The sequence below is a fragment of the Mustela lutreola genome, chromosome 1 (assembly GCF_030435805.1).
Source record: "Mustela lutreola isolate mMusLut2 chromosome 1, mMusLut2.pri, whole genome shotgun sequence".
In the NCBI taxonomy this organism is placed as follows: Eukaryota; Metazoa; Chordata; class Mammalia; order Carnivora; family Mustelidae; genus Mustela; species Mustela lutreola.
Genome location: NC_081290.1, coordinates 63,005,092 through 63,029,923, shown reverse-complemented (window position 1 = coordinate 63,029,923; position 24,832 = coordinate 63,005,092). Strand labels below are relative to the sequence as shown.

Below are 24,832 nucleotides of genomic sequence, written 5' to 3'. Positions count from 1 at the left end.
TGGAATATTATACTGTCATTAAAAAGAACACAGTTGATCTAGTGGGGCTAATGCAGGCTGATATTCAAAACTTACAGCTGAATTAGAAAGGGAAGCTACAGGGGCACCAGGGTGACTCAGTGGGTTAAGCTTCTGCCTTCAGCTTGGGTCATGATCTCAGGGTCCTGGGATCGAGCCCCATGTCAGGCTCTCTGCTTAGCCAGAAGTCCGCTTCCTCCTCTCTCTGCCTGCCTCTCTGCCTACTTGTGATCTCTCTCTCTCTCTGTCAAATAAAATCTTTATTTTAAAGAAAAGGGGGGAAGCTACAGAATGACGCTTACAACCTGATTGTGTGATGTTCTATCCATCTGTGTGTTTCTGTACACACAAGGCTAAGAGGCCACACAGGGTAGAGGTTAGAAACCAGGCTCCAGAAACAGACCTGGTCCTAACCCCCTCCTTTCCACTCATCAACACTGGTTTTGGGCAAATTACATAGCCTTGTAGAAATTCCCTTTCCTCATCTGTAGTATGGAGATGAAACAATGCTTAGCTCCTAAGCAGATATCAGACAGTGGCTACAAAGTACTAAATTAATGTAAGTGACGGGAAAATAGTTATTGTTATTATTATTAGCTTCATTATCATCCGTAGTTTTATTATTATATAAAATCTCAAAAAGTTTCTATTTCCATTTAAACATTGCAGATTAACTGCATACATTTATTTTCATTAAAATGACAGTAAAGGAATTTGAAGAAGCATTAATATACCCCAGCAAAGAAAGCAAGAATCAAGAGATGTCAATAAAATCTTAGAATAATGTAAGCAGATGGACAAGTGGTACAGAACTTATCAGAGCAGACTCAGTTGAAATCCAAGCTTTAGAGAAGAATATCTACAAGTGAGTCAGGCATGCCCAGAACCAGAGGGCAACAGCTCAGAATTAGAGGCCCAGATGCCTCTAGAGACAGGGCAAGAGATAGAAGTGAGCACAGGAGGACTGGTGAAAGTACCTCCTCACATCCAGCAAGATACATATTCCTCTCCTATTCTAGTGCACCACTAGAGCTTTCTTCTCTGGACAGACAGGCTCTGGTTTCCAGACACCAAATAAATCTGAAGACAGTACCATGGCACCTGGCTGAAAATAGCATTACGAGAAATTCTGCACTCACAATGGTAAAACTTCTGGGCACCTTTGTCTATTCGACTCCCAGGAAGCCAGTGGCTGGGTCCTGCCTTTAATATCCTCCCCAGGAAAGAAACTGGAAGGATCCTCTCTGGGAAACCCACTGTCTTAAGGAGAAAGATGCACAGAAACTTGATTTGGGCTGCCCCAGTGAAAAAGGTGGCTCATGGTCTTATTGCCCAAATAGGTAGTCCATCTGTCCACATGCCCAGCTCATATCCACATAGTTTTTGGTCAACTTTTTGCACAAAGATTGCCAGCCATTTGGGGAACACCTCTTAACATGAAAGAGGAAGACTAAAGGCAAAAAGAACTTGAAGACAAGGAAAGACAATGCAACAGAAGAAAAAAATGTCTTAATCTATAATTCAAAGCTTTAGAGAGAGAAAATACTGCATTTGTTAAGTGAGAACAGGATGCTATAAAAAGGGAGCATTCAGAGAAAACAGAAGAGCTCTTAAGTACAACAGAAATAAAAACATCGAATAAAAGAATTAAAGATAAAATAGAAATCTTCTACAATAGCACTGTAGAACATGGGAGGAAAAAAGATTGATAAAAACATTTTCTTAATTTTTAAAAGATCAATGTAAGTAAACTAACATCCAAATGCTAGGACACAGTAGGAATTCTAAAAGGATCAAATGAAATAACAATTCAGGGCACTTTCTTACAACTAAAAACCATGGGTTTCTTGATTGAATGGATTTACCTAGGGCCCAACACAAATATAAAAAAAGAACCATACCAAGGTACATGATGGTGAAATTCAAAAGCAACAAGGATAAGGAAACGATCCCAAAGCCTAATGCAATGACACCATACTATCAATGGCTGAAAGTAAGAAGAATACAGAGACATGGTTCCAGGGTTGAAGGCACTAGAAGTTTACATTAAAGGAACCTATCACTGATATGTGAGAGCTGAATGAAGACAGTGTTAAAAGTACAAAATTTTGAAACTTTAATTCCTAAGGATCTTGCCTCAGGAAGCTACTGAAAGAAATGTCCCACCAAGACAGGAAACAAACCAAACCAAAGAAAGCCATGGAACCCAGAAAATCAGGGATCCAAACTAAGAGAAGTGCAAAGGGAGCTTCCTGGACTATGGGCATCAGATATTCAAGGCTGACAGCTGTGCAGTGACCTGCAGGGCAAGCTGTGGTAGGAGACCAGTGATCCTCAGGAAATGGCTCCAAGTGGAGGAGGGGGCAGGAATGGATCTCAGAGATTACCTGGTATGTGCTAATTTTCCCAGAATAGTTTCCATTTCTGAGAGGGGTGAGGACATGAATTAATGACAGGCAGGTAAGAAACTAAATAAAACATAGAGCAATTGTCAACTCCAGGAAAAAGAAAAAGTTATGTAAGACAGGAAATGCAATTAAAATTACTATACCATGTGGAACACTACATGGTCATAGTAATAAACACCAAATATTGATTTAACAAAAAGATAAAACTATAACTAGAATGGTGAGAAGGTAACTGGGAAACTAATGTAGAAGTATATTTTTATCTTTGTAATAGGAAGTCCACTGATGATGTTTAATACAGAAAAATAAAGGATTATTAGTGTAGAGACGCTATTTAGAAAGAGGTAAGAAAATGCCAGGAGAAATAACCAAAAGCTGAAAATGGTTGCATATTGGCAGAAGAATTGAAGAGGGCAAGGATAAGATGGAAGCTTTTCTTCTTCATTATAACAAGCCTTTCAGAACGATTTGACCTTTAAAAATATATAAACTTACTTCCTTAATAAAGAGTCAACATTAAATCTAAAAACAACCAAAAAACTGATAACCCCTAGGGATAAGAGTGAAATATGCTCTATACTCATGTATCTCCAGTTTATTTTGCAGTGGGAATGTGTTTAAGTATGGCTTATATTAGAAATAGGGGCGCCTGGGTGGCTCAGACGGTTAAGCATCTACTTTCAGCACAGGTCATGATCCCAGGGTCCTGGGATTGAGCCCTGCATCCAGCTCCCTGCTTTGCAGAGAACCTGCTTCTCCCTCTCCCTCTGCTGTTCCCCCTGCTTGTGCATTCTCTCTCTCTCTCTGTCAAATAAATAAATACATACATACATACATACATACAATCTTTTTAAAAAACATCAAAAACTAATGTTTTAGTGGTTAACAAAAAGGATCTCAAATTTGAGCCCAGGACTTGACTTAGTCGTGACAGGGCCAGCTAGCTTCTGAGACAAAAGGGGAAAGTTGGACCAGCAGGACGTGCAGGATTTGCAGCAACAGAGGGACAGGGGGAGGGAATTCCCAGCTGGGAAAAGACATGGTGTATTTGGCTCAAAACAAGAAACCCACACAGAGACTTTGGTTTGAAGCTTTGGAAAACATTTGTTTTCATTCCTCGTAAAAAATGGATGACGAACGGAATTATTTGAAATGAGATTTTAACAAGAAAAAAACTAATAACATTTCATTAGCATTCTCTTACCAGCTCATTATTAACAAGTCCAAAGACTGATTTTAAGAGTTTCTGTTTCTTTATAATCTCCAGTGAAAACCATCAACACCAGGAGAGGGTTTCGAGTTTGTTTGTTTTTTGTTTGCTTTTTCTAAAAACATTCCTCTTCTTATAAACATTTTACTTGATCTGTATTTTTGCCACCACTTCCAGAGTGCTTTCTGAGCTTATTAATGTGTTAAAGAGGCACTTAAATCCAGTGTGGGTAGAGAGAAAGGACATGTGCTTTAGAGTCACACAAAACTTAATATGAATTCCAGATACTGGCTCATTAACTGTGTGATCTTGAGCAATTGACTTACCCGCCCTGGGCTCTAGTAGTCCCTGGATACAAGGACGGGATGACCTATCATTAAATATTAAATTAAGGAACAGTAATGAGGAACCTAGTTGGTGCTCCAGAAACAAAATAACTTCCTTTCCTCCAATCACATATACAGAAAAGTACTCAAGTACTAATGATTTAAAAGACTTATAATTTCATCTGAGTTGGATTTCCTACATTCACTTGTATTTTGATCACTTCTGGAAAATCTTTGTCAGGAATTATCACACAGGGGTCAGAGTCTGGTAGGGCCTGGTGAAAACTTCTGTGACAGGCTTGTAGATTCATGGTTGGGCCCTGGCCTAGGATTAGAGATATCTTAAGGCTCCAACTCATCCAAGTTGTTAAAAAAAAAAAAAAAAAAAATCAGTAGTTGTGGTGCAGAAGGCAGATCCAAGGAGGAGCAGTTCAGTGTGCAAATGGAATGAGAAGATAGTACAGGTCCAGGAATCCAGACTCTGAGGCTAACTGCAGACCAGTCCTTATTGTGCAACCTTGGGAAAAATTCCTCAATCCTTCTGGGCCCTGGCTTTCTCAGTTGGCAAAGACAATTCTAACTCCTGCTTTGCCAGGCTCAATGATTTGGGTTAGGATCTTCAAGATGAGAGTGCTGGTGTCCATATGTCTCTTCTCCTAGGATTTCCCCCCTGTTTTTCCCACTGTGACTGAGGTGGGGTGAAGGTGGGAGGGCAGGAAACAGCAGGAGCCTCCGGCTTTCTAGCTTCTGAGTCCCAGGGGTCTGATAGGAGTGACTGATGGCTTATGGAGGCCTATGTCCCTATCACTATTCCAAGCATGTTACCTCCATCAACCATAGAATCCTCTAATGGTTCTAGGAGGCACGAATTGTTATAACACCATTACACAGATGGGAAGACTGATAAGACCTAGAGAGGCAACAAATGTGCCCAGGGTCACACAGCCAGTGAGTGAGGGGTCAGCATTTGAACCTCAGCTTTCTGGCTCCTGAGAATGGCATCCCCACTCACCACCTGCTCAGGAAACCCTGTCACCTTGAGCCTGTCCCTTCTTTGACCTTGCTGCTTGGAGGGATCTATTGGACACTTAAGTCGAAACACTTAACTCCCCAGGTGTGAACCCCTCAATGGCTTCCAATCTCATTCACAATAAAATGCTGCTGCTTGGAGGGATCTATTGGACACTTAAGTCGAAACACTTAACTCCCCAGGTGTGAACCCCTCAATGGCTTCCAATCTCATTCACAATAAAATGCAGAGCCCTTATTCCAGCCCATAAGGCCCTACATGACTTGACTCCCTCTGCTCGGGAGGGGTAAGTAGCAAGATATGAGTGACAGCTGGCAGACCCACATAGAAATGATGGTCTTTTCCTCCTTTACCATTCCCCCGCCACACCCCGTCTGGGTTCCCAGACCTGCCAGGGACGGCCATCAGATCAGAGGCTGCTGGTTATCCATGCCCTTCTTCCTGTTTCCAGGACACCCAGATTCCCTGGGGCCTCCTCTAAGAAAAGGACTGCAGTAAGGACAGGAACCAAGAGCTCAGCATTCAAGGGTGCCCAGTTTGCTGTCCAGCTGCTCCACTGGGACCTGTGGGGCCTGGAGCCAGTCACAAAATTCAGAGCCTTGGGCTTCTACTGTGTATGAGGTGGGGCAATTCTTCATTTAACTGATAAATATTGAAGCCCTACTGTGTGCTGAGCACTTTCTGGGTGCTGGGGATCCAGTGGGGAACTTCATGACTGCCCTCCTGATGCTAGGCATCAAGTGAGAGAGAAACAGAATATATAAACATATAAGCACGTCTTCTGTCATCAAATAGTGATTTCTATGAAGAGAAAGAACACCAGGTTAAGAGTGAGTCAAAAGTGCTATCCCCGACAAGAGGAACAGGAACAGCTTCTCTGAGAGACCAGAGCAGAAACATGAGAGAGAAAGAAAGAGAGAGAGGCATATAAATACCCAGGGGAAAAATCATTCTAGGCAAGGGCAAGTGCAAAGGCCCTGAGGCACAGGTGAGTGTGCTGTACTTGTGACATAGCCAGAAGGTTGGAGGAGATACCATGGCATGAGTGGTCAGGGGGCAGGGGAGTCAAGTCATGTAGGGCCTTATGGGCTGGAATAAGGGCTCTGCATTTTATTGTGAATGAGATTGGAAGCCATTGAGGGGTTCACACCTGGGGAATTAAGTGTTTCGACTTAAGTGTCCAATAAATCCCTCCAAGCAGCAAGCAAGAGGGTCTTAAAAACCATAGCGGGAACCAAGAAAACACTTGGCTGGGGGCAAGCATATGGAGCCCAGTCTCCAGAGTCAGACAGACTTGGGAAAGCATCCCAGCCACTACATTTAAAACTCATGTGACCGCAAAGTAATTCCTTCACTTTCTTGGGCCTCTGTTTCCCCAACTATAAAACGGGTCATTGTGAAGATTCAGTGAACTAGCACAGCAAAGCACAGTGTACAACACACAGCACATTGTCCCAGACAACACTGCTAGGGAGGTCACTTTGCACGCAAGACCTCAAGGGGCCCTCGCAAAAGCCTGGTGAGATGGACACCCAGGGACAAAATGGCACATACTCGTTCAAGGAAATGAGTACTCGGAGAAGAAAGTTGGCTGCCCAAGGCCACCTGGTCCAGAAGTGGCAGAAGTGAGACAGGAATCCAGGCCCTTGGTGCTGCTGTTTCCTGACCATGTGAAGCTGGTGAGGAGAGTGTCCTTGTGGAGCCTCAGATGATGCATTCCAGCACGCCTGAAACGGAGTTCGGGGTGGTATGCAGCATGAAGGAGCAGATGCGTCCAAGGGCACAGCCAGGGACTGGAATATGGAGAAGCTGCTTATCTTCTCTGAGCTCATCCCCAGTACCTCCAAAGGACAGAAAGGAACTTGGGACAATGCAACAAGAAGACTCGGCCGAATAAGAAGGCTTCACCTGGAACATGGTAGAAAGAGTCCTGGACTTGAACCCTGGGCTTCAGTTTGCACCCCCTGCGGCAGGGTCTGCTCCCTCCGCAGCAGCTCCACTCCCTCTGTCTGCCTTCAGTCCCCTCCTCTCAGAGCTGGACCTCCCCTTCCAGCCTAAGACAGATCATAACATCTCCACATGCAGCAGTGATCTTATGTTAAGGGGGATTATTAACTAGTATAATGAATGTTACCTATTAAAATGATTATTTCTCATGTATTTGTGTCATATTCAATTAGTGCCTGTCTCCCCCTAGAATCTAGGCTCCATAAGGACACACACAGGTTCATGGGACGCGTGGGTGGCTCAGTAGGTTAAATCCTCTGCCTTCAGCTCGGGTCATGTTCCCAGGATCCTGGGATGCCTCGGCCTCTCTGCTCAGTGGGGAGCCTGCTTCCTCTTTTCTCTCTTTGCCTGCCTCTCTGTCTACTTGTGATCTCTATCTGTCAAATAAATAAATAAAATTTTTTTTAAAAAGTACACAGGTTCAGTCTTTTTCCCTCCTCACAAGTACATTCCCAGTGCTGGCCCAGTTCCTGGTATATACTTGGTGCTCAATAAACACTTGTAAAATGAGTTAAGAGTACCTAGTGCATTATGGGTATGATAAATGCTAAATAAGTGAGTGGACAGAGAGGTGAGTGGATTCACTGTTTCACAAGGTAGTGAGCATCCCATTCCTGGAAATGTACAAGGAAGCAGAGAAGCAGAGATTGGCTGCATTCATTCATTCATTCATTCAACAATCATCATTGGTCATCCACAATGTGTCAGCACCCATGGTATGCACTGGAGTCAGTGTTGAACATCCCAGTGGGTCATCCAGACAAGAAAATAACGGATAATGTCTGGGGGTGACAAGTACTAGGAGGGATAAGAATATAAAGCAGAGAGTTACAGAGGCACACAGCCATCTCTTAAGAGGTACGAGAAAGAGGGACGCCTGGGTGGCTCAGCTGTTAAGCATCTGCCTTCAGCTCAGGTCATGATCTCAGGGTCCTGGGATCAAGCCCCACATCAGGCTCCTTGCTCAGGAGGAAGCCTGCTTCTCCCTCTTCCTGCTGCTCCCCCTGCTTGTACTCTCCTCTATCAAATAAATAATATCTTTAAAAAAAAAAAAAAGAACTATGAAAAAGAGATGTTCAGATGATTCTCTTCAAGGAGCAGAGAAGAGGCTTAGGCTAGAGGATTCCAGAATCCCTTCCAGGAATACGCCTTGTCCCCTCCATGGCTTCAGAAGGAAAATTGGTGACGGAGTCCCTTCACGGTGGATTCCTGAAGCAAGAGGTCTTGGACTGAGTTGGACCAAGTGACCTGAATAGCCTGATCTCACTCTGTTTCACCTCCCTGTGTGACACCAAGACTGTCACCGACTCTCTCTGGCCCTCAGTTTCCTCCTCCTCCTCCTCTCAAGATGTGCACCTATGGCTGGGGGTCCATGTGCCTGACTAGCTCTCTGATTCTGAGCATGGAACTCCCAGAGTTCCAGAGAGTTCCCGGGGGGTGGGGGGGACGACACATCATCCCTGAACCGGGCAGCAGTGCCTATTGGCATGTTGCCAAGAGTCCCTCCTCGTAAAGCTGAGGTTCATGGGGAAAGAGGCGTCCGATTTTATGAAGACTTGTTTATTAGCTGAGAGGTTACTCTTACCTGTGCCCAGACCCCTGGAGTTTCAGCTCTGCTGACCGGGTCAGCGGCACACGAGCCTCCAGAAAGAACTACCCAGAAGCCATCTAGCAGTTGGGGGCAGGACCAGCGACATCATTTATAAGGCCTGGTGCTGAATGAAAACGCATAGCTCCCAGTTCAAAAAGCAAGGTGTTGTGGGGGGGGGGGCACTGTTAAAGGTACTCATGTATAAAATTTTTCCTTCCCTTGTGCCCTTACTCTTGACCTGACCTGGACTTTCCTATTGCTACTTAATGTCGCTCCCCCTTGTGCCCTCACAGGCATCCTGGCAGGTGAAGGGAGACACTCACAGGCACCTGAGAGCCCCAAACTGTGACCTGGCATTCAAGCACAGTCCATCCAGCAGCTGTCCCCCCCCCCTTGGCCAGCCACCAGATATCAACAGTGGTTGGAAGTTCAAGTTAGGAACCTCCTCTTCCTTTGGACCCACTGCCCCAACCCATCTCAGATGGTGATCCCCCGGGGGTACTGAAATCTCTGTACTGGGATTTACTAGGCACCTGGATGATGGGTGGGCAGGAGGCTAACCACCCACAATTTGCCCACCCAACATTTGCTTTACCTCTAAATGCCATAGGGGTGTGCACACAGCACTGACTCACTAGGGAGCCAGGAAGCGTGTAGCCAAGAACTATCCCATGGAGGCAGCTGGTGACAGGTCCAAGCCCCCAGAGCACTAGATGTTATTCATAAAACAGAAATTCAAAGCTAAACTTCCTAAGAGCTTCAAGGTGGCACCTGCAGCATTAGACCCCAAGCTGAGGCCCTTCTGAGAGTGGGTCCCTGTGTGACTGTCCTGTTCACTGGCCCATGAAGCCAAACCAAGGAAACTGAAATGGGCCCTGCAGCTCACCAGATGCGGTGAGGGGAAGGGCTTCATCGAGTAAACTTTTTCAAAGACGTTCTCAATCCCAGTGAGCCTAGCCAGTGCTGTGCTGGACCAGCAGCCGTGCACCCTCCCAGAGGGAACCCAGAACTCCAGCAACTTTTGAATCCACCCAGGAGGATCAGATTTTACACAGGAAAATGAAGACCCCCCCCCCAAAATCAGTGAGTACCTCCAAATTCTGGATCTTCAGAACCCAATAATCCCCAATCCTTTCCAGAGCTCCTAAGACAGTGATGTTCCTCCATCCGCTCCATGCTCTGCTACTTCCAGCAGGCACTGGAATCTTCCTTGTGACCCATCCCTAAAGATATGTGCCTGTGGGATGCCCGCACAGATCTAAGTACTCTCCTGAAGCCAGTTCATCTGAAATCAGCTGGGGTGTCTTAGATTGGCCAGGATCTGCCTTCTCACTCTAGGTGGACTCCCTCACCCACTGAGTGACCAGGTCATCCCACGGGGCCACAGTTCCCTATCTGAAAAATGGGCAGCGAGCATGGCCCTACGGCTGCTCGATGATGAAGATCAGAGATAACTAGAGTCATGAATCAGTTTAAAAGCGGAGATGTTTTTGATCAAGATAAATCACTTTCTACCAGATCAAGATAAACGACTTTTCTACCAGAAAGCCAGTCACTTTCTACCGCTGAAGGATGGTCACAGCCTCACAGTTCTGCCCAGGTCAGTGACTGAGGACCTTTGCACCTGCTGGTCCCTTGGCCTGGAGGTTCTGTATTCAATCTAACGTCCTCTCTGTCCTTCCCCAGGAAGCACCCCCACACACCCTCTCATCATGTACCACCTGGTCTGGGAGCCTCCTCTTCCCTTCCAGTCCCAGACCAGAGGCGTCCAGTCTCATCCTGAGCTGCTCAGGGACAGTCACTTTGTCCTGTCACAGGATCGTGTCCAGGACCTCTCACTTAGCCAGCCGGGCACAGTAATAATTGGTTAAATGAGCCAGTGTCCTAGAACCTCTACTGGCAACTTTACAACTTTTTAACATAGGAAAGTAAATTAATCAGGGAAGCCTGGGTGACTCAGTCAGTTAAGTGTCTGCCTCTGCCTCCCGCTCAGCTTAGGGTCCCAGGGTCACGGAATCTGATGAGTCCCGCACAGGCTCCTGGCTGGGCGGGGAGCCTGCTTCTCCCTCTGTCTGCCACGCCCCCTGCTTGTGAGCGCCCCGCCCTCTCGCGCGCTCTCTCTCTCTCTCTGACAAATAAATTTTTTTTAAAAAAAGAAAGTATAAGAATCATATTGGATATAGCATAAAAGAGAAGAAAAGGGAAGTCAGTTGGAGAGGCAAAGAAGAGCGAGAAGAAAAAAGCGACCCCTTCGCGGGGTCCTCACGTCCTATCTGCACCTCCCGTCTCCCCCGCCCCGCTGTCGGGGGACCTCCAGAAGTCAGACCCAGGGTCCACCTCCTAGAAGTCGAGGTCACGGCGCAGGGGCACCTCGGAACAGCAGGGGAGCACCCGGGCGCACCTACCCCAAGCCGTCGCCCGCAAGCCTGGTAGTAGTTACTGGGCCGGGAATTTCCTGACCCAGCCGCACAGATTCGCTGCGCGCAGCACCCGCCCAGGGCAGCCGCTTTACCACTGGAGGAGCCTTAGATCTCTGTGCCTGAAGGACCAGCCTCTCAAGGGAGTTTCAGGAGGAGCGGAAGCGCCCAGGAAGGTTCCCGGGGCGCCTCCTTGCGCCCCACCGGAGTCGCCGCGCGGTGACGGTTCCAGCTCAACCCCCATCTCTTGAATCTCTTCCCCGAGCCCCCTGAGCAGGTGGGAAAACTGGGGAACCTGGTCAGGAGTCCAGGGTCCTGAGGGTTCACCCAGAAGCTGCTGGGTGACGGTGAGTGTGTTGCTTGACATCTCTGGACCACAACTGACTCATCTGTGAGAGGGAATAAAGAGGTTTCCTTTTAAGGCCACGCAGCGAATCAAGTGAGAGTAGGAGTGAGGGGTGCCTGGCACAGAAGCTGGCTCAGACAAAACGGTCACTCAGGAGATGAGAACCTCCCTTCCCCTCCCCAAACCCTACTAGGAGCTTGCATTAAAAAAAAAAAAAAAAAAAAAAAAAAAAAAAAAAAAAGTCTGTCAAACCAGAGCCTGCCTTCAGAGAGCTCTCAGGAGGAGAGGACAGGGACAGATGAACTCACTGCAAAAATGCAAGCCCACCCAAACTCTGCCCCACAGCGAAGGCCCTGGGTCTCTGCAGAGTCCGGGGGACTCCAGGACGGGAGCTGGGAGCCGAGAGCCAAGACACAAAGTCTAGAATCTGAAAGACAAGAAACATCATTGGGGTCCAGAGCTGCTTCTCAGCTTTTCCTCACACCTTCCATGGTATGGGAGGGAGGTCTGTCACAGAAGAGGCGAGGCCAAGGAAAAAGCTTCTCTCTGGCCCCGTCAGGCCACCATCACTGCTCCTGTAACTGGGGGCATGTCTCCTACTCAGCCCCCACTCTCTTCCTTAAAGCCCCACAGAGTTTCTGAAACCCAAAGCTGACCTTGTAGGGCTCCTGTTCTAAACTCACCAAAGGCCAATTCCGGCCCCCCTTCTCAGAGGCTTTGCACTTGCTGGTCCCTCTACAGGTGGAGTCTTCCTTTGGCTCTTTGGAACTCTCAGCTCCTCCTCTCCCTTTGAATCCCAGCCCACAGTGCTCCTCCGAGGAGGGGTCCACTCTGACTACCTCCGCTGCGCTCCCTGTCCTCATCCTGTTATTTTCTCCCTTGCAATCACTCGCTCTACCTGAAGTTCATACTTACTTGTTAGTGCCAGGGTCTTGTTCAATTGTCAATGAATGAAGTAATGAAGGAACACTGGACTAAAATCAGGGATGCGGACTCTGCCCAGACCTTCTGCATGACCTTGGCCAAATCCCACTATCCCTTCAAGCCTCAGTTTTCTCATCTGTAAATGAGTACATGAGCCCACTGGTGACAATGGTATATCTGTAAAATGGCATCCAGACTGGTTTCTCCACTCCCTCCTGGGTTTAGGGATGTGAGAAGCACCAGAACAAGGTCAACTGTTAGATCTTGACTATGGTTGGAGGAGATTCTGCCAAGTGCTGCTGCCTACAGTAAATGCTTCCAGGTCCCCTCCTGGGCATGTGGATGAATTTCTGCATTCACACCTCTGGAGACAGCAGCCAAGATCAGTGGACACAAATCTGGTCTTAGACTCCTGTGTGATCTTTGGCAAGTCACTCACTTCACTCTGTGCCTTGATTGCCTCACTGGTAACGTGAGTTAATGAGGGTACTTGAGTCACAGAGAGAGGATTAAAGGAAGAGTCTCTTTTAATTTAATTTAATTTAATTTTAATTTAATTTAAGAGTCCTCAGTGGCCCAGTCTTCCTTCTTTGGGTCACCCTCTGAGGACTAACACACACCTCCGCTTCAGCCCCACCCATCCCTCCAGCCTCAGACCAAGCCCCCAACAGCCACCCCGCGCCTCCCCACTCCCGCCTCCTCTGTCTCAGTATCAGAACCTCCTGACTTCCAAGCGGCTGGGGCTGTCTGGGGAGCCACCGCGCCCTGTGCCCTGTGCTCTGGAGGTCTCAGGGCACGTTCCTGGTGGGATCAGCTCCAGCTTCCCTTCACCAGCCTGGGAGTGACTCCATTCCTCAGACCAGGAAACCAGGGTTCAGAAAGGCTAAGTGGCAGGGCTCAGCAAAGTCTGGGTCGGAAGCTCTTCTCCAGCTCTCATTCTCTGTGCGAATCCTACTTGAGTCACTCATCTCCCTGTGCCTCTGTTTCCTTGCCTGTGAAGTGGGGATACAATGGTGCATGCATGCCTATAGTGGGGATGTGTTGGAATAATCCCCATGGACCACTTGGAGAGGTTCGGGAGCAGGCAAGGGCCCAGCACATGTCAGCTGTCACATTATAGCAGGGACAAGTCTACTGTACTGGGAAACCGCTGGCATAACACACCGCTTGCCTTAAACATTAGCTTCCAGTTGGTGCGGCCCTGACAGTAGCTGTTTCTCTGGTAGAGGAGCCCCAGCTGCCATGGGGGGATTGAAAGTCGTCATCAGAGAGAAAACGGGGTATCTTTTAACAATAACATCCCTAAGCCCCAGAGTCCAGCCTACCCTCCGGGAAGTTCATCTGAGCGGAGACAAAGAGCAGGACTCTGCGAGGATGGCCAGAAGGTACCTGGAGGGGGAGACAGAGAATTGGCCCGGTGCAGGGGAGACTCTGAGGTTGCCGGTACCGCGCGCCCGCGACCGCGTCACACAGCGACACCGCAAGCGCGGCTCCCGGTGCCTACCCGCAAGTGCGTCCAGAGCCAGGAGTGCGGCTCTCGGAGACTCACAGACACACCGCAGCCCTGCATGTCTGTCAAAACCCGCTTTCCGCGGGCGGGTTAGGGGGCAGTCTCCATGGTCCCCAAGCTGCCGGCTGCGATCCAGCTTCCCTGCTGCGCAGCCTGGAGCCAGTCTCCCCGCCTGTAAAATGGGCAGCAAAAGCCGCCACGTGGGACTGCTGCTCCCCCCACCGCAGAGTCTCAGGTCCCGGGGCATCCCCTCCATTGGCCCCCAGGAAGGCCCTGAAGTAAGAACAGGCTTTGAATTCCCGTTAACCACCCCTAAAAATCTGTCTTTACTGCATCCCGCTGCGGTGCTCTAGGCCCTTATGAGCCAGGCATTAGGGACATATTCCAAAGCCTTGGAGAGGCGCAGCGACTTGCTAGAGACCCCACTCAGACAGGCAGAATCTGATTCCAGCCCTCATGTTTGAGGCGTGGGCGATTGTCTTTTGGAGTCCCCAGAAAGGTGTACACACACACACACACACACACCTTTGAAATTCGTCTTTTTTAAGTACTCATGATCCATGTTTAATTCTATAAATGCCAAACATCTCACAGAGCATTTCATGTTATACCCATAATAATAGGAAGAGTTTGTTACCATGATTCTACACTTTATATATGGGGAAAGTGAGACTCAGGGAGGTTAAGTAACTTGCCCAAGGTCACACAGCTAATAAATGCCCAAACCAAGATTCTTAAGACCAGATGGTCTGGCTCCAGGCTGGCGATCCATCACTGTCTTAACCCTGGGGTAGCTAACTGCTTTTCCAAGCACCGCCTTCACTGTGGGGGAGTGGGGTGCAGTGGAGGGGGGAGTGCTGGGTGACTGGATGGACATTTCCAGATCTTGAGTCTGAGTTCAGTCCAGCCAGAGCAGGCGTGGGATCTGATTCCCCGGAAGGCATTCTAAGACTCTGCAGAGGCAGGAGAAGGCGGGCGGCAGAAGGGGGTGGGAGTGGAGGGAGCATTGTCCCAGAGGAGGAGCCCCAGAGGAGAAAGGAAAGCTGGTCACCGCAGGGCTCAGGCAAGGGAACTCCCAGCATTCCCTCAGGCGGTTCTAACAGCCTTCCAAGTAAAAGCTCTGATCTAAAAGATTGACTCCATGCACCAGCCGAGACTCCCCCCCAGGTCCTCCACATGGTGTACCTCCAGCCAGGCACCCACTGTGCTCTGAGCTGTGCTTTTTGCTTCTGTGTCAAGCTCATCACCCAGTCTGAGTAGCTTCAAAGGGCTTTGGTAGGCCTTTCTTTGGTCGTCACTTCTTGTGGCTGGATGTCCAGAATTTCTGGAGGTTGATCCCACCCCCCCCCCTTCAGTGTCTATCTCTGGGTCTCCCCCATCACGATTATGCGTGTCTCTCAGTGTCACTAGGCTCTGGGTGGCAGAACTTCAGTAGGGACGTTGAAGCCTGTGACCTTAACAATGTGCGTTTGCCTCTGTAAGCTGGAGTTGTGTATTTATCAGGATGTGTGTGTTCATTGTGGGTTTTGGGTGTGTGTTGGCTTGCGCGTGTTAGCTTTGTGTGTTCAGAGTGTGCAGCATATGTTGATTTTGTGTGGTTGGGTGTCTGTTGGTTGTACGCGTATGTGTCACCTTGCATTTGTTTGAGAGGTGTTGTCTGGATGTGAATTTGACGGCTACGTGTGTATGTGTTGGGTGTGTGTGTGCGCGCGCTCGCTGGCTGTAGGTGTATTGGGTGTGCATCTTGGTTGAACATGGGTTGCATTGTTGTGTTAGATGTGTGTGTGTCGCCGTGTATGTTGGTGTGTTGTTATGCGTTATGTGACGATGATGACGATGACCAGGAGGACGATGAGGACGCGCTAACGGAACAGCTCTGCGTCGGAGGGAGCCTGCTCCCGCGTCCTGCTCCTGGGCGGCAAAGAGCAGGGGCTGTAGGCCCGCGGGGCCGCGGGAGGGCGCTGTGCTGGAGGCAGGCCTGTACGATGAGAGGGTCCTCCCAGGCTTGGACAAGGGGTACTTCGCGAGGCCGGAGTGGAAGCTGTCGAGTGGAGAGAAAGGAAATCCGAGAGTCTGGAGTGGGGACTGCGGGGGCTCGGGAGAATGGACATTTGGTGGTCGTGGGTGAGGGGCAGTGAAGGTGTTTCCCAGGAGCGGTCGGAGTCGGGGCTGGGGGAGTGTCCCGGCGGTGCCGCGGTGCCGCGGTGCGAGCGGCTAGGAGGGCGGGGACGGAGCCGGGGAGGCCGCACGGCCCCGGGGGCCCGGCCAGGCCGGCGCCAGCCGCCAAGTTGAAAGGCGGCCGCAGCCTCTCCTTGCTGTTTCCCACTGCACCCCCGAGGGCTCCAGGCGGGGCGCAGGCCGGGCTCACCTCCGGGCCACGGGTCACTAGGGGGGGCATCGTTCGGTACGAGACCCCTCCAGCCTCACGGCCCGTAAGATTCTCACTTGAGGTCCCCCGCCTCCTGAGTAATTGTCTCCACTGGGCCTCCCGCGCGACCTGGGCCCTCAACCCCCGGGTCAAGCGGCGGAGAAACGAGCCCAGACACAAGGCGCTCTGGGCGGGAGCTCTCCAGCCCCACCCAGGCCTCGCAGATCTGCGACTGCCCGGGACCCCGCGGACCTGCGCGGAACGAAAGCGCCCCAGGGCCCCTGCCGCGACGTACTCTCTCCTACCCCGGCTTCCAATCCATGGACCTTGGGGCTTTTCGGTCCAGCCTGCGTGGTCAGAAGCTGAGTTTGCAGGTTAAGCCTTTGCTTCCTCCCCAACAAAACGAAAATGCCGTCACAGACAGCTTGTAGGGCAGATGAGATGTCCGTTTTCCCGAAGAGACGGGCCTTGCTCATGGTCAGAGCACGAAGGAGTTAAATTCATGGAGCTAGGGCTGGGCTCCCCGAGGCCGGTTTTCCAGCGACAGGCCCGCTTCGTGCATCTTTTCTAAAACCAAAGAGCCGTTCAGGCACTAGGTGACCCTCAACAAGAGAGGACTGGGCAGTGGGGGAAAGCCTAGAAAGCGGCGTGGAATCTATGTTCGAATCCCCTTTTCCCCCTTATGGGCTGTGTGACTCTGGGAAATCACGTAACCTCTCTGGACCGATATACTCTCTTGTTTTAAAAGAAAAAAAAAAAATCCCACAAGGTTCTTGGGAGGCGCGGGGGAGGAGGCTTGCGCAGGAATTCCTCTGGGCGCCATAGGTGGTGTCTTAGTGAATGATCCGGGGTTTTCTGCCGAAGGAGGAAGCTGATCTGTAAAGGACCAGGCCTGGGAACCCTCTTCCCATTCTGCCTTCGCTTGATAAACAAGCAACTGAGTTCGAAGGACTGGGCTGAGGGAGAAGCGGTGCCGAGCCCCGCCATTTCCCGCCGGACCTGGCTGAGTCTGGCCCAGGGTCTTCAGCCCACACCATTGCGCCGCTTCGATCTAACCAACATTTATTGGGCACCTTCTGTGTACACGCTGTATTGAAAAAGGGAATTCGAAAACAAAAGCGGGGGAAAGAAAGAGCTAGACGAAAAGAAACAAAAATGGGGAAAGTAGGGGCACCGGAGGGGAAGGAAACCCGGACCCAAGCCGGCAACGCGGGCGGAGGCGAGCGAGGAGGCCGGCGCGAGCGGGGTCCCCGGCGGGCGACCTCCTCTGCCCGGCAGAGGTGCTGCGTGGGGGAAGGGGGCGCGCCCGCCTCGCCTGCAGCTACCGCCTCTCTGGAGCCGCGGCGCGTCTGCAGAGCGCGAGCCGTTGCTCATTACTGCAATTATGTTGCTCTAAGTTTGCCTCGAATCTAAATTGCCAAACTTCGAGGAGCCAGGAGGCCGGGGAGTCCGAGCCAGAGGAGACACCTGATCCTGTCCCACCATTCCCCTACCCACACTAGAGTAAAAGACTCCAGGGCTGCGGACGCACCGTGAACTGGGAAAAATCAGATCCACCACTATTCCCTGCGCGCCCTCTCCCGCGGGGATTCGTTGACTCGTCCCCAAAATCCCGGGAGCGGGGAAGCCGTCCCAGGCCCATTTCGCAGGTGAGAAAACTGAGGAACAGAGAAATAGAATATCTTCCCTACCCAAAGTCACGCGGTCAGTAACCAGCAGAGCTGGGATGAACCACGTCGGCTTGTCTGACTTCAAGTTCAATACCATCCCCAGGACAGAAGATTCCCCAGGGGTGCTCCAGAAAAGAACCGGAAAAATCTGTAGGACTCAGTGTCCTGCGCTCTGTCACTCTTGGGTTGCTTAGTTTGTAGAGAGGACACAACTCCTTTCTGTTGTGAAAGCAGCGTTGTACCTCAGCCTTCAAGCGTCTTTAAAGGACTACGTGAGTTTGAGACCATTTTAGGTCTAACTCCTCTCTCCTGGGGAGGAAGAGGCCCAGATTCGGGTTCTGGCCGCGCTTTGGGGAACCCAGGAGTCTGTATGGAGCAGCGAACTGCGCTCTACCGCAAGCTTGATTTCTTTTCTTAAGGAGAAGGAGTTGTGCGATTTGGGGACTTCAGCCCCAGACTCCCGGAGGGAGCGTTTGCCAGAGCTATCGAAATTGGAGGATGGGAGACCCAGAGTATCCTGGAACTTGCCCCGCACCAGCTCAGAGTCCGCCCGGAGTGTCTGCGCGCAGTTCTGCGCTCTTTTGGAATTCCTAGGCAGAGCTCCGGCCCCTGGGGCTAGAAACCGCTCTTTGTGCTCCAGACTCGGTTTCCACCCTGCACCGCGGCCTCTAGCTGTGGAGACGTCCACCCTTCCCAAGTCCATCGCCAGGTATTTGGAGTTCTAACAACCCTTGGCCTGCTGGCTTCCAGGGTTAACGGCTCGCTGCAAAAGCTACCTGTCCTGCGTGGAGTTTTGAGGCGCCTGGGAATGCGGGACTGAAGCAGGGCTGGGGGAGGGAAGGGCACGCAGATCTGGTGAGAATTAAGCCAAGGCCCCTAACTCAAAAGGGAACAGAGCGGTGCCTGGAACATAGTAGGCTCTGTTTACTACGAGGTCATTTTCTGCCATCAACATCCTTGCAGAATTCCCCCCAGAAGGCTAAACTTGGCGGCCATTCAAATATATTCTCCTGGAAGCCTGAATTTAACCTACTGTATAAAAGAAAAGCCGAATTTGTGAGCATTGGGGGGCAGGGGCTCACATAAAGGACACGCCAAGGTGGGAAGTGTACTGTCGCCTTGGGTTTTCAGTAAAGTGTTTTGTTTTGGGGGTCGTAATAGGGAGTGTGAAGATGTTCACATTCTGGCAGCTCAAAATTAGATCCACAAACCAGGTCTACACCAGCCCAGTGAGTTAGAGAAGCAAAGCAATGGCCTCCACCCCCCACCTGGCCTCCTGTGGGAAAAACAGGTTTGCAGGGGTGGGAATTGTCTGGATTAGCTGTCTACAGTCATCAAACCATTTGGGTGATTTGCTTTGTTTTCATAGACAGGTTAAAAGGAAAGAAAAAAAGAAAGAGTCGGTTATGGGTCGCCTAAGCAAGTGTCGATTTCAGCTTAAAGTGAATTGGAAAATTGAGCCTAATTATCCTAGGTAATTGCTTCAATTCTCCACTTGACTTTGCTAACGCAGATCTGTCCTGCGTGTTCAAAAAGACACCCCCCACCCGTCCCTGAATATCCCGTTGTCACCTTTGAAAGGTGCTAGTGTAAAACTACCATCGAGCTGAAAAGCAATTGTATATGTGAACAGAAGGCAAGAAGTAAAATTCAAATAAAAGCCTAAATGAATGAAGAGATCATTTCTTGTAGCTTAAAATTAATTTATTTAACAAATATAGCTATAATATAAATGATAATAAAATTTCAAATATACAGTATATTACACACAATCCCTTCCAAAGGGATTCTTGAGAGTCACACAAATGTACTGTTAAATAGAACAGGAGTTTTACATTTTATTTTACAATTTTTTTCTGGTACTGGTGAGAGAGGTCCCTTCAACCTACCTTGGCAAGGCATCTGTGTCACCCGCCCTCCCCCCCACCGAAGCAGACGTTTTGCAGTTGAAGTTCTCTGAAGTTTTCCGATGGAAGGACCGGGTTTCCATCTCCCCTAACATGCTCTTCTCTTTTTCTCCAACTGTTCTTATTTTCCAAAATCTTCACACGAGAGTTTCTCTGTGCCTCTCCTGCCTGCTGTCAGGATAGGACGCCACCACCCAGCGCCGATCCAAACACTAACTCTGCTGGGGACCGCTGGGAATTCTACACCTCTCTAACCCCAGTTTCTCCCATCTGTAACACAAAGGGTAGATCTAGATTCTAGAAGAGTGTTAAGGGCCTCTTCCAGCCTCTTTGGGGAAGGGGATCAGACATTGGAGAGTGAACGCAAGGAGCAGCCGAGAATAAACCGATAAACCGGAGCAGCGTGAGGGGTTCAAGGGGAAGGAGCCGGGAGGTGCCGAACAAGGGAGCTCCTTGGGGGATGGCTCCTGCCGCTCGCAGGAGCCCGGGGCTGGAGGAATCAGCTAGGACCGCAGAGAAGCGACCCTGGGACCCTCTATGTAAGGTGGTACATGCTGTAACCCACGTGGGCTGTGTAGAGTCCCACGGGGGCCACCGGCAGCGCGGCGCGCTGGAAGGGGCCCGAGGCACCGTAGAGTGAGGCGCCCGCTGCGGCCGCTACCGCCGCGGGGCCGCCGAGCGGGAAGGAGAGGCCAAAGGCAGCCGGTGGCAGCATGGGCTTGGCGGCCATCTTCAGCTTTTCCAGCTCTGCCTCCTGCAGTCTCTTGGCTTTGGCGCGGCGGTTCTGGAACCAGATCTTCACCTGCGTCTCGGTGAGGCTGAGCGAGCTGGAGAACTCCGCGCGCTCGGCGATGGACAGGTACTGCTTCTGGCGGAACTTGCGCTCAAGCGCCAGCAGCTGCGCGGTGGTGAAGGGAGTCCTCGGCTTGCGGTTGGTCTTGTGCTTGCGCAGGGTGCAGGCCGGGGGGCTCAGCCGCCCTAGGGGGCCGAGAAAAAGGCAGGGCGTTAAGAGAACGGCGTGGGAGTGTAATCCGCCGACCGAGTAGCAGCAGTAGTCAATAATAACAGCTACTCATTTTCGTGGAGCACCTCGGGGCCAGGCACTGGGAGCGACACTTGGAAAAGGTTTTCTTCAGTTGCCGCACCCCTCGGGGTAGACGTTCCTGTCTACTTCTCGCGAATGAGGAAACAAAGATTCCAGGTGAAACAGCCGCAGTTTCAAGGCCCAAACTTAACTGGGAAGAGGTGGAACGTCTTAATGCTAGGCAGCTTCTCCAGAAGGCCTTCCTCAGCGGGCTTCCTCCCACCCACGCTTGTGTTGGCACAGTAGGTGTTAATAAGACCGATGGAACTTTAGGCCCTGCGCCCACCCCGAGATCACACCTACTTTCATGAATTGGCTAAACATGTATATGTGCCCACCGAGTGTTCTGCACTAGGCTAGGCGGTGGTGCGGCATCCAACCCAGATCTCGGAATTCCACTCTCTCCCTTGGAACTGCATGTTCCTACAAGGTTCTAAGGGCCGTCCCTGGGGACCCGGAGGGGGAGCAAAGCCTGCTGTCAGACTGTCAGGGAGGTGGCACCAGGGCCATTTCTCAAATATGGTGCCAGTGGGGGTGGGAGTGGACTTCTAATTGTCTCCATTGTCTCCTGAGTCTCTCCCACCGCCAGCGCCTTGGCCCTCTGGACGCACACAATTGGGAGTGGGGGGGGGGGGACTGTAATCACTTGTCCCGACCTGTGTCTCCCATCGCAGAGATCAAAGGTGCCAGGCTTTTTTTTATGGCTTCCAAATGTACCTCAAGGATGGGCGGTGAGGGAGCACACACCCCACCCCCCACCCCCGCCCCGACAGAGGGCTCCCGCAGGTCTGAGACTAAGTCCTCTGGGCCAGTCAACCCCTGCCACACTGGGCAGCGGAGGCCAGATAAAACGTAGAACAGATTATTTCCAGGACAACAGGGATTGCAAAGACTTTGGGGTCTGGGCAGGGGCCCTAACCGAATTCCCAAGTCCGGGAGAGGCAGCTTTCCCTATCCAGCAGCCTCCCTTGGGAAAAATGAATTCAAGTCGATAATGTTTCACCATGCGGGTTTTGCCTAAGCATGCATTTTTTCCCCCGTTGTTGTTGTTGTTGTTGTTGTTGTAAATAATGATCCTTTGGACTCAAAGACCACCAGGATATGAGTCAAATGAAACCTCCTGTTAACATTCCCCCCTTCTTCCCTGCTCCAGGCCATTGAGAGTCCGGGAAGCAGTTGGCCCCCAACTCGCTTTCCGCCCGGCCGCCCCAGGGGCGGGCGCCGAGGAAAACGTCACTCCCTTCGGTAGGGACAGCACAGCCCAGGGCCACCTTCTCCAGCCATTAGGCCCAGGGAGGGGCTGGCCTTTCAAAGACGTTTAATCCCCTGATAAAAATCATTCCTCAGCATCACGCCATTGAATTCGGGTTGCTATTATGCCGCGCAAAATAATCGGAGGAAACGAGGAAAACTTGGGAATTTCCCGTGCTCCTGAAATATCTCCGAGCGTGTTTGCTGGACAGAGAAGCCGGGGGGCCATGAGGCCTTGGAACGACCCCGAACGCGCCTTTGACGGTTGGAGTCCGCTTCAGTGGCCCAGTCCGCGAGGTTTGGGAGCTTCCCACCGCAACGGAGGGGGCGCCTCCCACTAATTGACTTGGTGCCCCGCCCCCTCCACTGGAACCTGAGCGCCCCCTCCCACTAAATGACCCATCCACCAGGAGCACTAAGTATCTTCCTGAAACTTGAAGGGGGAAGGGGAAATTTGCAAGAGGTTAAGAACTTCTGGGCAAAGAGATACTTTATTGCGGGGCGTGAGGGCAGTCTTCTACTGCGAGAAAGTGAAACTCTGAGCGCCAGGAAGATGTCCGTACTACTTGGACCCACCCGCAGGGATAACGGCAAAGTAACAGGGTTTGGGGGCAGTTAGGGAATTGGGGACTCCTGGGGTCCTTTGATGGGGGCAGGAGGAGAGGGTGCTCAGAAACCTTGTCCTACAAGTTAATTCCCACCCGCAGCGTCCCCTGGCCAAGGCGGAGAGCCCTCGAAAGTGGACCGAGAGCTGGGTTTCAGCCAGGTCTCCAACCCTTTAGCTGATGGAGTGCGGAGAGGAGTAAATTCTTCCTCCCAGCCAACCGATCTACAGCACCAGCTCCAGGTACCCAGCTGCAGGTACGCAGCCGCTGGAGACAAGCAGGCGCCAGCGTGCGGCCTGGCGCCCGCGGTTCCGGCACCCCCCGCCCTCGGCCCTCTCCCCGCCGCCTGGGTTCCTGGCTACTTACTGGCTGGGGGCGGGGAGAAGCGGGGGTTCTGCATCCACGGGGTCCTCTCGGGCTTCTCGGGGCTCTCGGCTTTGACCAGCGCATCTTCTGGCAGCTTGAGAAGTCCTCCCACCGAGAAGTGGCCCAGTGGCCGCGGCGAAGACGGCGCGTCCGGGGCTCCCAGCGACCCGGGCCGGGCGCCTAGGGGCTGCGCAGAGCCGCCCACAGCCTGTGCGCCCTCAGAGGCCGCCAGGGCGCTCTCCTTGGCCCCGGGCTTCCTGTGGTCGGCCATGAGAGCCTCCACGCTGAAGGGCAGGAGTGAAGGGGATACTTTGGGCTTGGCCCCCTCCTCGTCTGCGCCCATGGCGGCCGCCGTGGCCGCTGTGGCGCTGGGGACCTGGCCCCCGCCTCCCCCCGCCGGCTTGCCGAAGGCGGAGTCCTCCACTTTGACACCGAGTGGCAAAGAAGTCATGTCAGCAGCCGGGGCCATGCAGAGACGGGCCCCCCTTCCAGCCGCAGCACGGCCCAGCCGCCGGGCATGGGCTTCGGGCGGGCTGGGAGCACCGCGGGCCTTTGGGAGCGCCCGGGGCCCTGGCCGGGCGGGCCCTCGCGCGCGCGCCTCCCCAGAAGGCCAGCTCCGGCGCTCGGGGCCTGGTTCCTCGCAGGCGCCGCAGCGCAGGCAGAGTTCCCGGGCGCACTCGCCGGCTCCGGGTCGGGCCGCAGCTCCCCAGAGAACTTGTTAATAAGGCGAGGCTAGCGCGGCGGCGGCCAATCAGCACTCGAGGGGGCGGGCCCGGCGCGAGCCATTGGACAGCGGTCCTGCGGACTAGCCCCGAGGCGCACTGGGCCGCGGGGCGCGCGGGACAGGGCCGGGCCCCGGGAGGGCAAAGGAGGGGAGGGGGCGCGGGAGAAACTTTCTTCCGCGCTGTAGCCTGCGCCGCCTGTCTCTTTCCGGGTCCCCGTCGGTCCCTATTTTTCTGTGTTCTTGGGGGACTTTTCTGCCCTCCCCTCTCTCCCACACCTCCCCTTTTTCTCTACTCCTTCCCTGTTTCTCTCCACCAAGGCTTCTCCAATCTTCCTCTTTCAGTCAGCCGCTGGGTCTGTTTCTCTGTGCCCATCCGCTACCTGCTTCCCCTCTTCTCTACCACGATCATTTGAGATGAGTCATTTCATGAGTATTTCTTTTATAGTTGAAAAAATCCGCATGGTTGTTTACTCTACTAGAAAGACGGCTTGTTCGTTTCTTTTTCTTAGACGCCTTTATTTTCTTCCTTTCCCCATCTTTCAGATTTTACCTCTGAGTAGAAGTGGGCCTTTGTCTCTTTCTAAGCGCTGGACTGAAGTTTGGCTAAAGAAGCCACGCTCCCGTGGCGTTGTGGAAGCTAAGGATAAGAATACATAATATTATCCCGGGTCGGTAATCGATTTTCATTCATGTGTACTTTTCCCCGCTGTGAACTTCCCCGGGAGGATTACAACACCTATACCCGAGACCAGCTGGGGGAAGGAGCCGCCGGGTCCTTTTGATATAGAACTTATTGAAATAAAACAAGCAGAAACGTCAACAAAACATTGGTCTGGCCTTAACGTGACCTCAGCACGTCCGCGGAAACAAAAACACATCCCGGTCTCTGGGTCCAGGGTGGCACAAGGGTGGGAGGCACATTTGTGGGAGGGGGCCGGGGTGAGGGCGGAAAGAGGATGGTTCCTGGGATGGATCCTTGGTAGCTAGGCTTGAGAACTTTTATTTTGCCAGTTTCAGAGGTAACGTGATTTTTTTTTTTTTTCCTGCTTGGGGGGAAAAATGGAGGAAAA

General features: G+C 51.7%; 1 protein-coding gene across 1 annotated transcript; it reads right to left on the bottom strand.

Annotated features, from left to right (window-relative positions):
• Positions 1-19,507: 19,507 nt before the first annotated feature.
• On the bottom strand, positions 19,508-23,745 carry MSX1 (msh homeobox 1). Its single transcript, XM_059165434.1, has 2 exons — positions 23,039-23,745; positions 19,508-20,710 (listed from the first exon to the last, which is right to left on the bottom strand). The coding sequence occupies exons 1-2, from the start codon at positions 23,505-23,507 to the stop codon at positions 20,268-20,270; spliced, it is 912 nt and encodes a 303-aa protein (XP_059021417.1). The 5' UTR covers positions 23,508-23,745; the 3' UTR covers positions 19,508-20,267.
• Positions 23,746-24,832: the final 1,087 nt, after the last annotated feature.

Excerpts from the sequence above, each read along its gene's own strand:
- MSX1 (XM_059165434.1), bottom strand. The coding sequence starts at position 23,507 with ATGGCCCCGGCTGCTGACATGACTTCTTTGCCACTCGGTGTCAAAGTG. Across the intron at positions 20,711-23,038 it reads CTTCTCCCCGCCCCCAGCCA|GGCGGCTGAGCCCCCCGGCC; the intron begins GTAAGTAGCCAG and ends TCGGCCCCCTAG.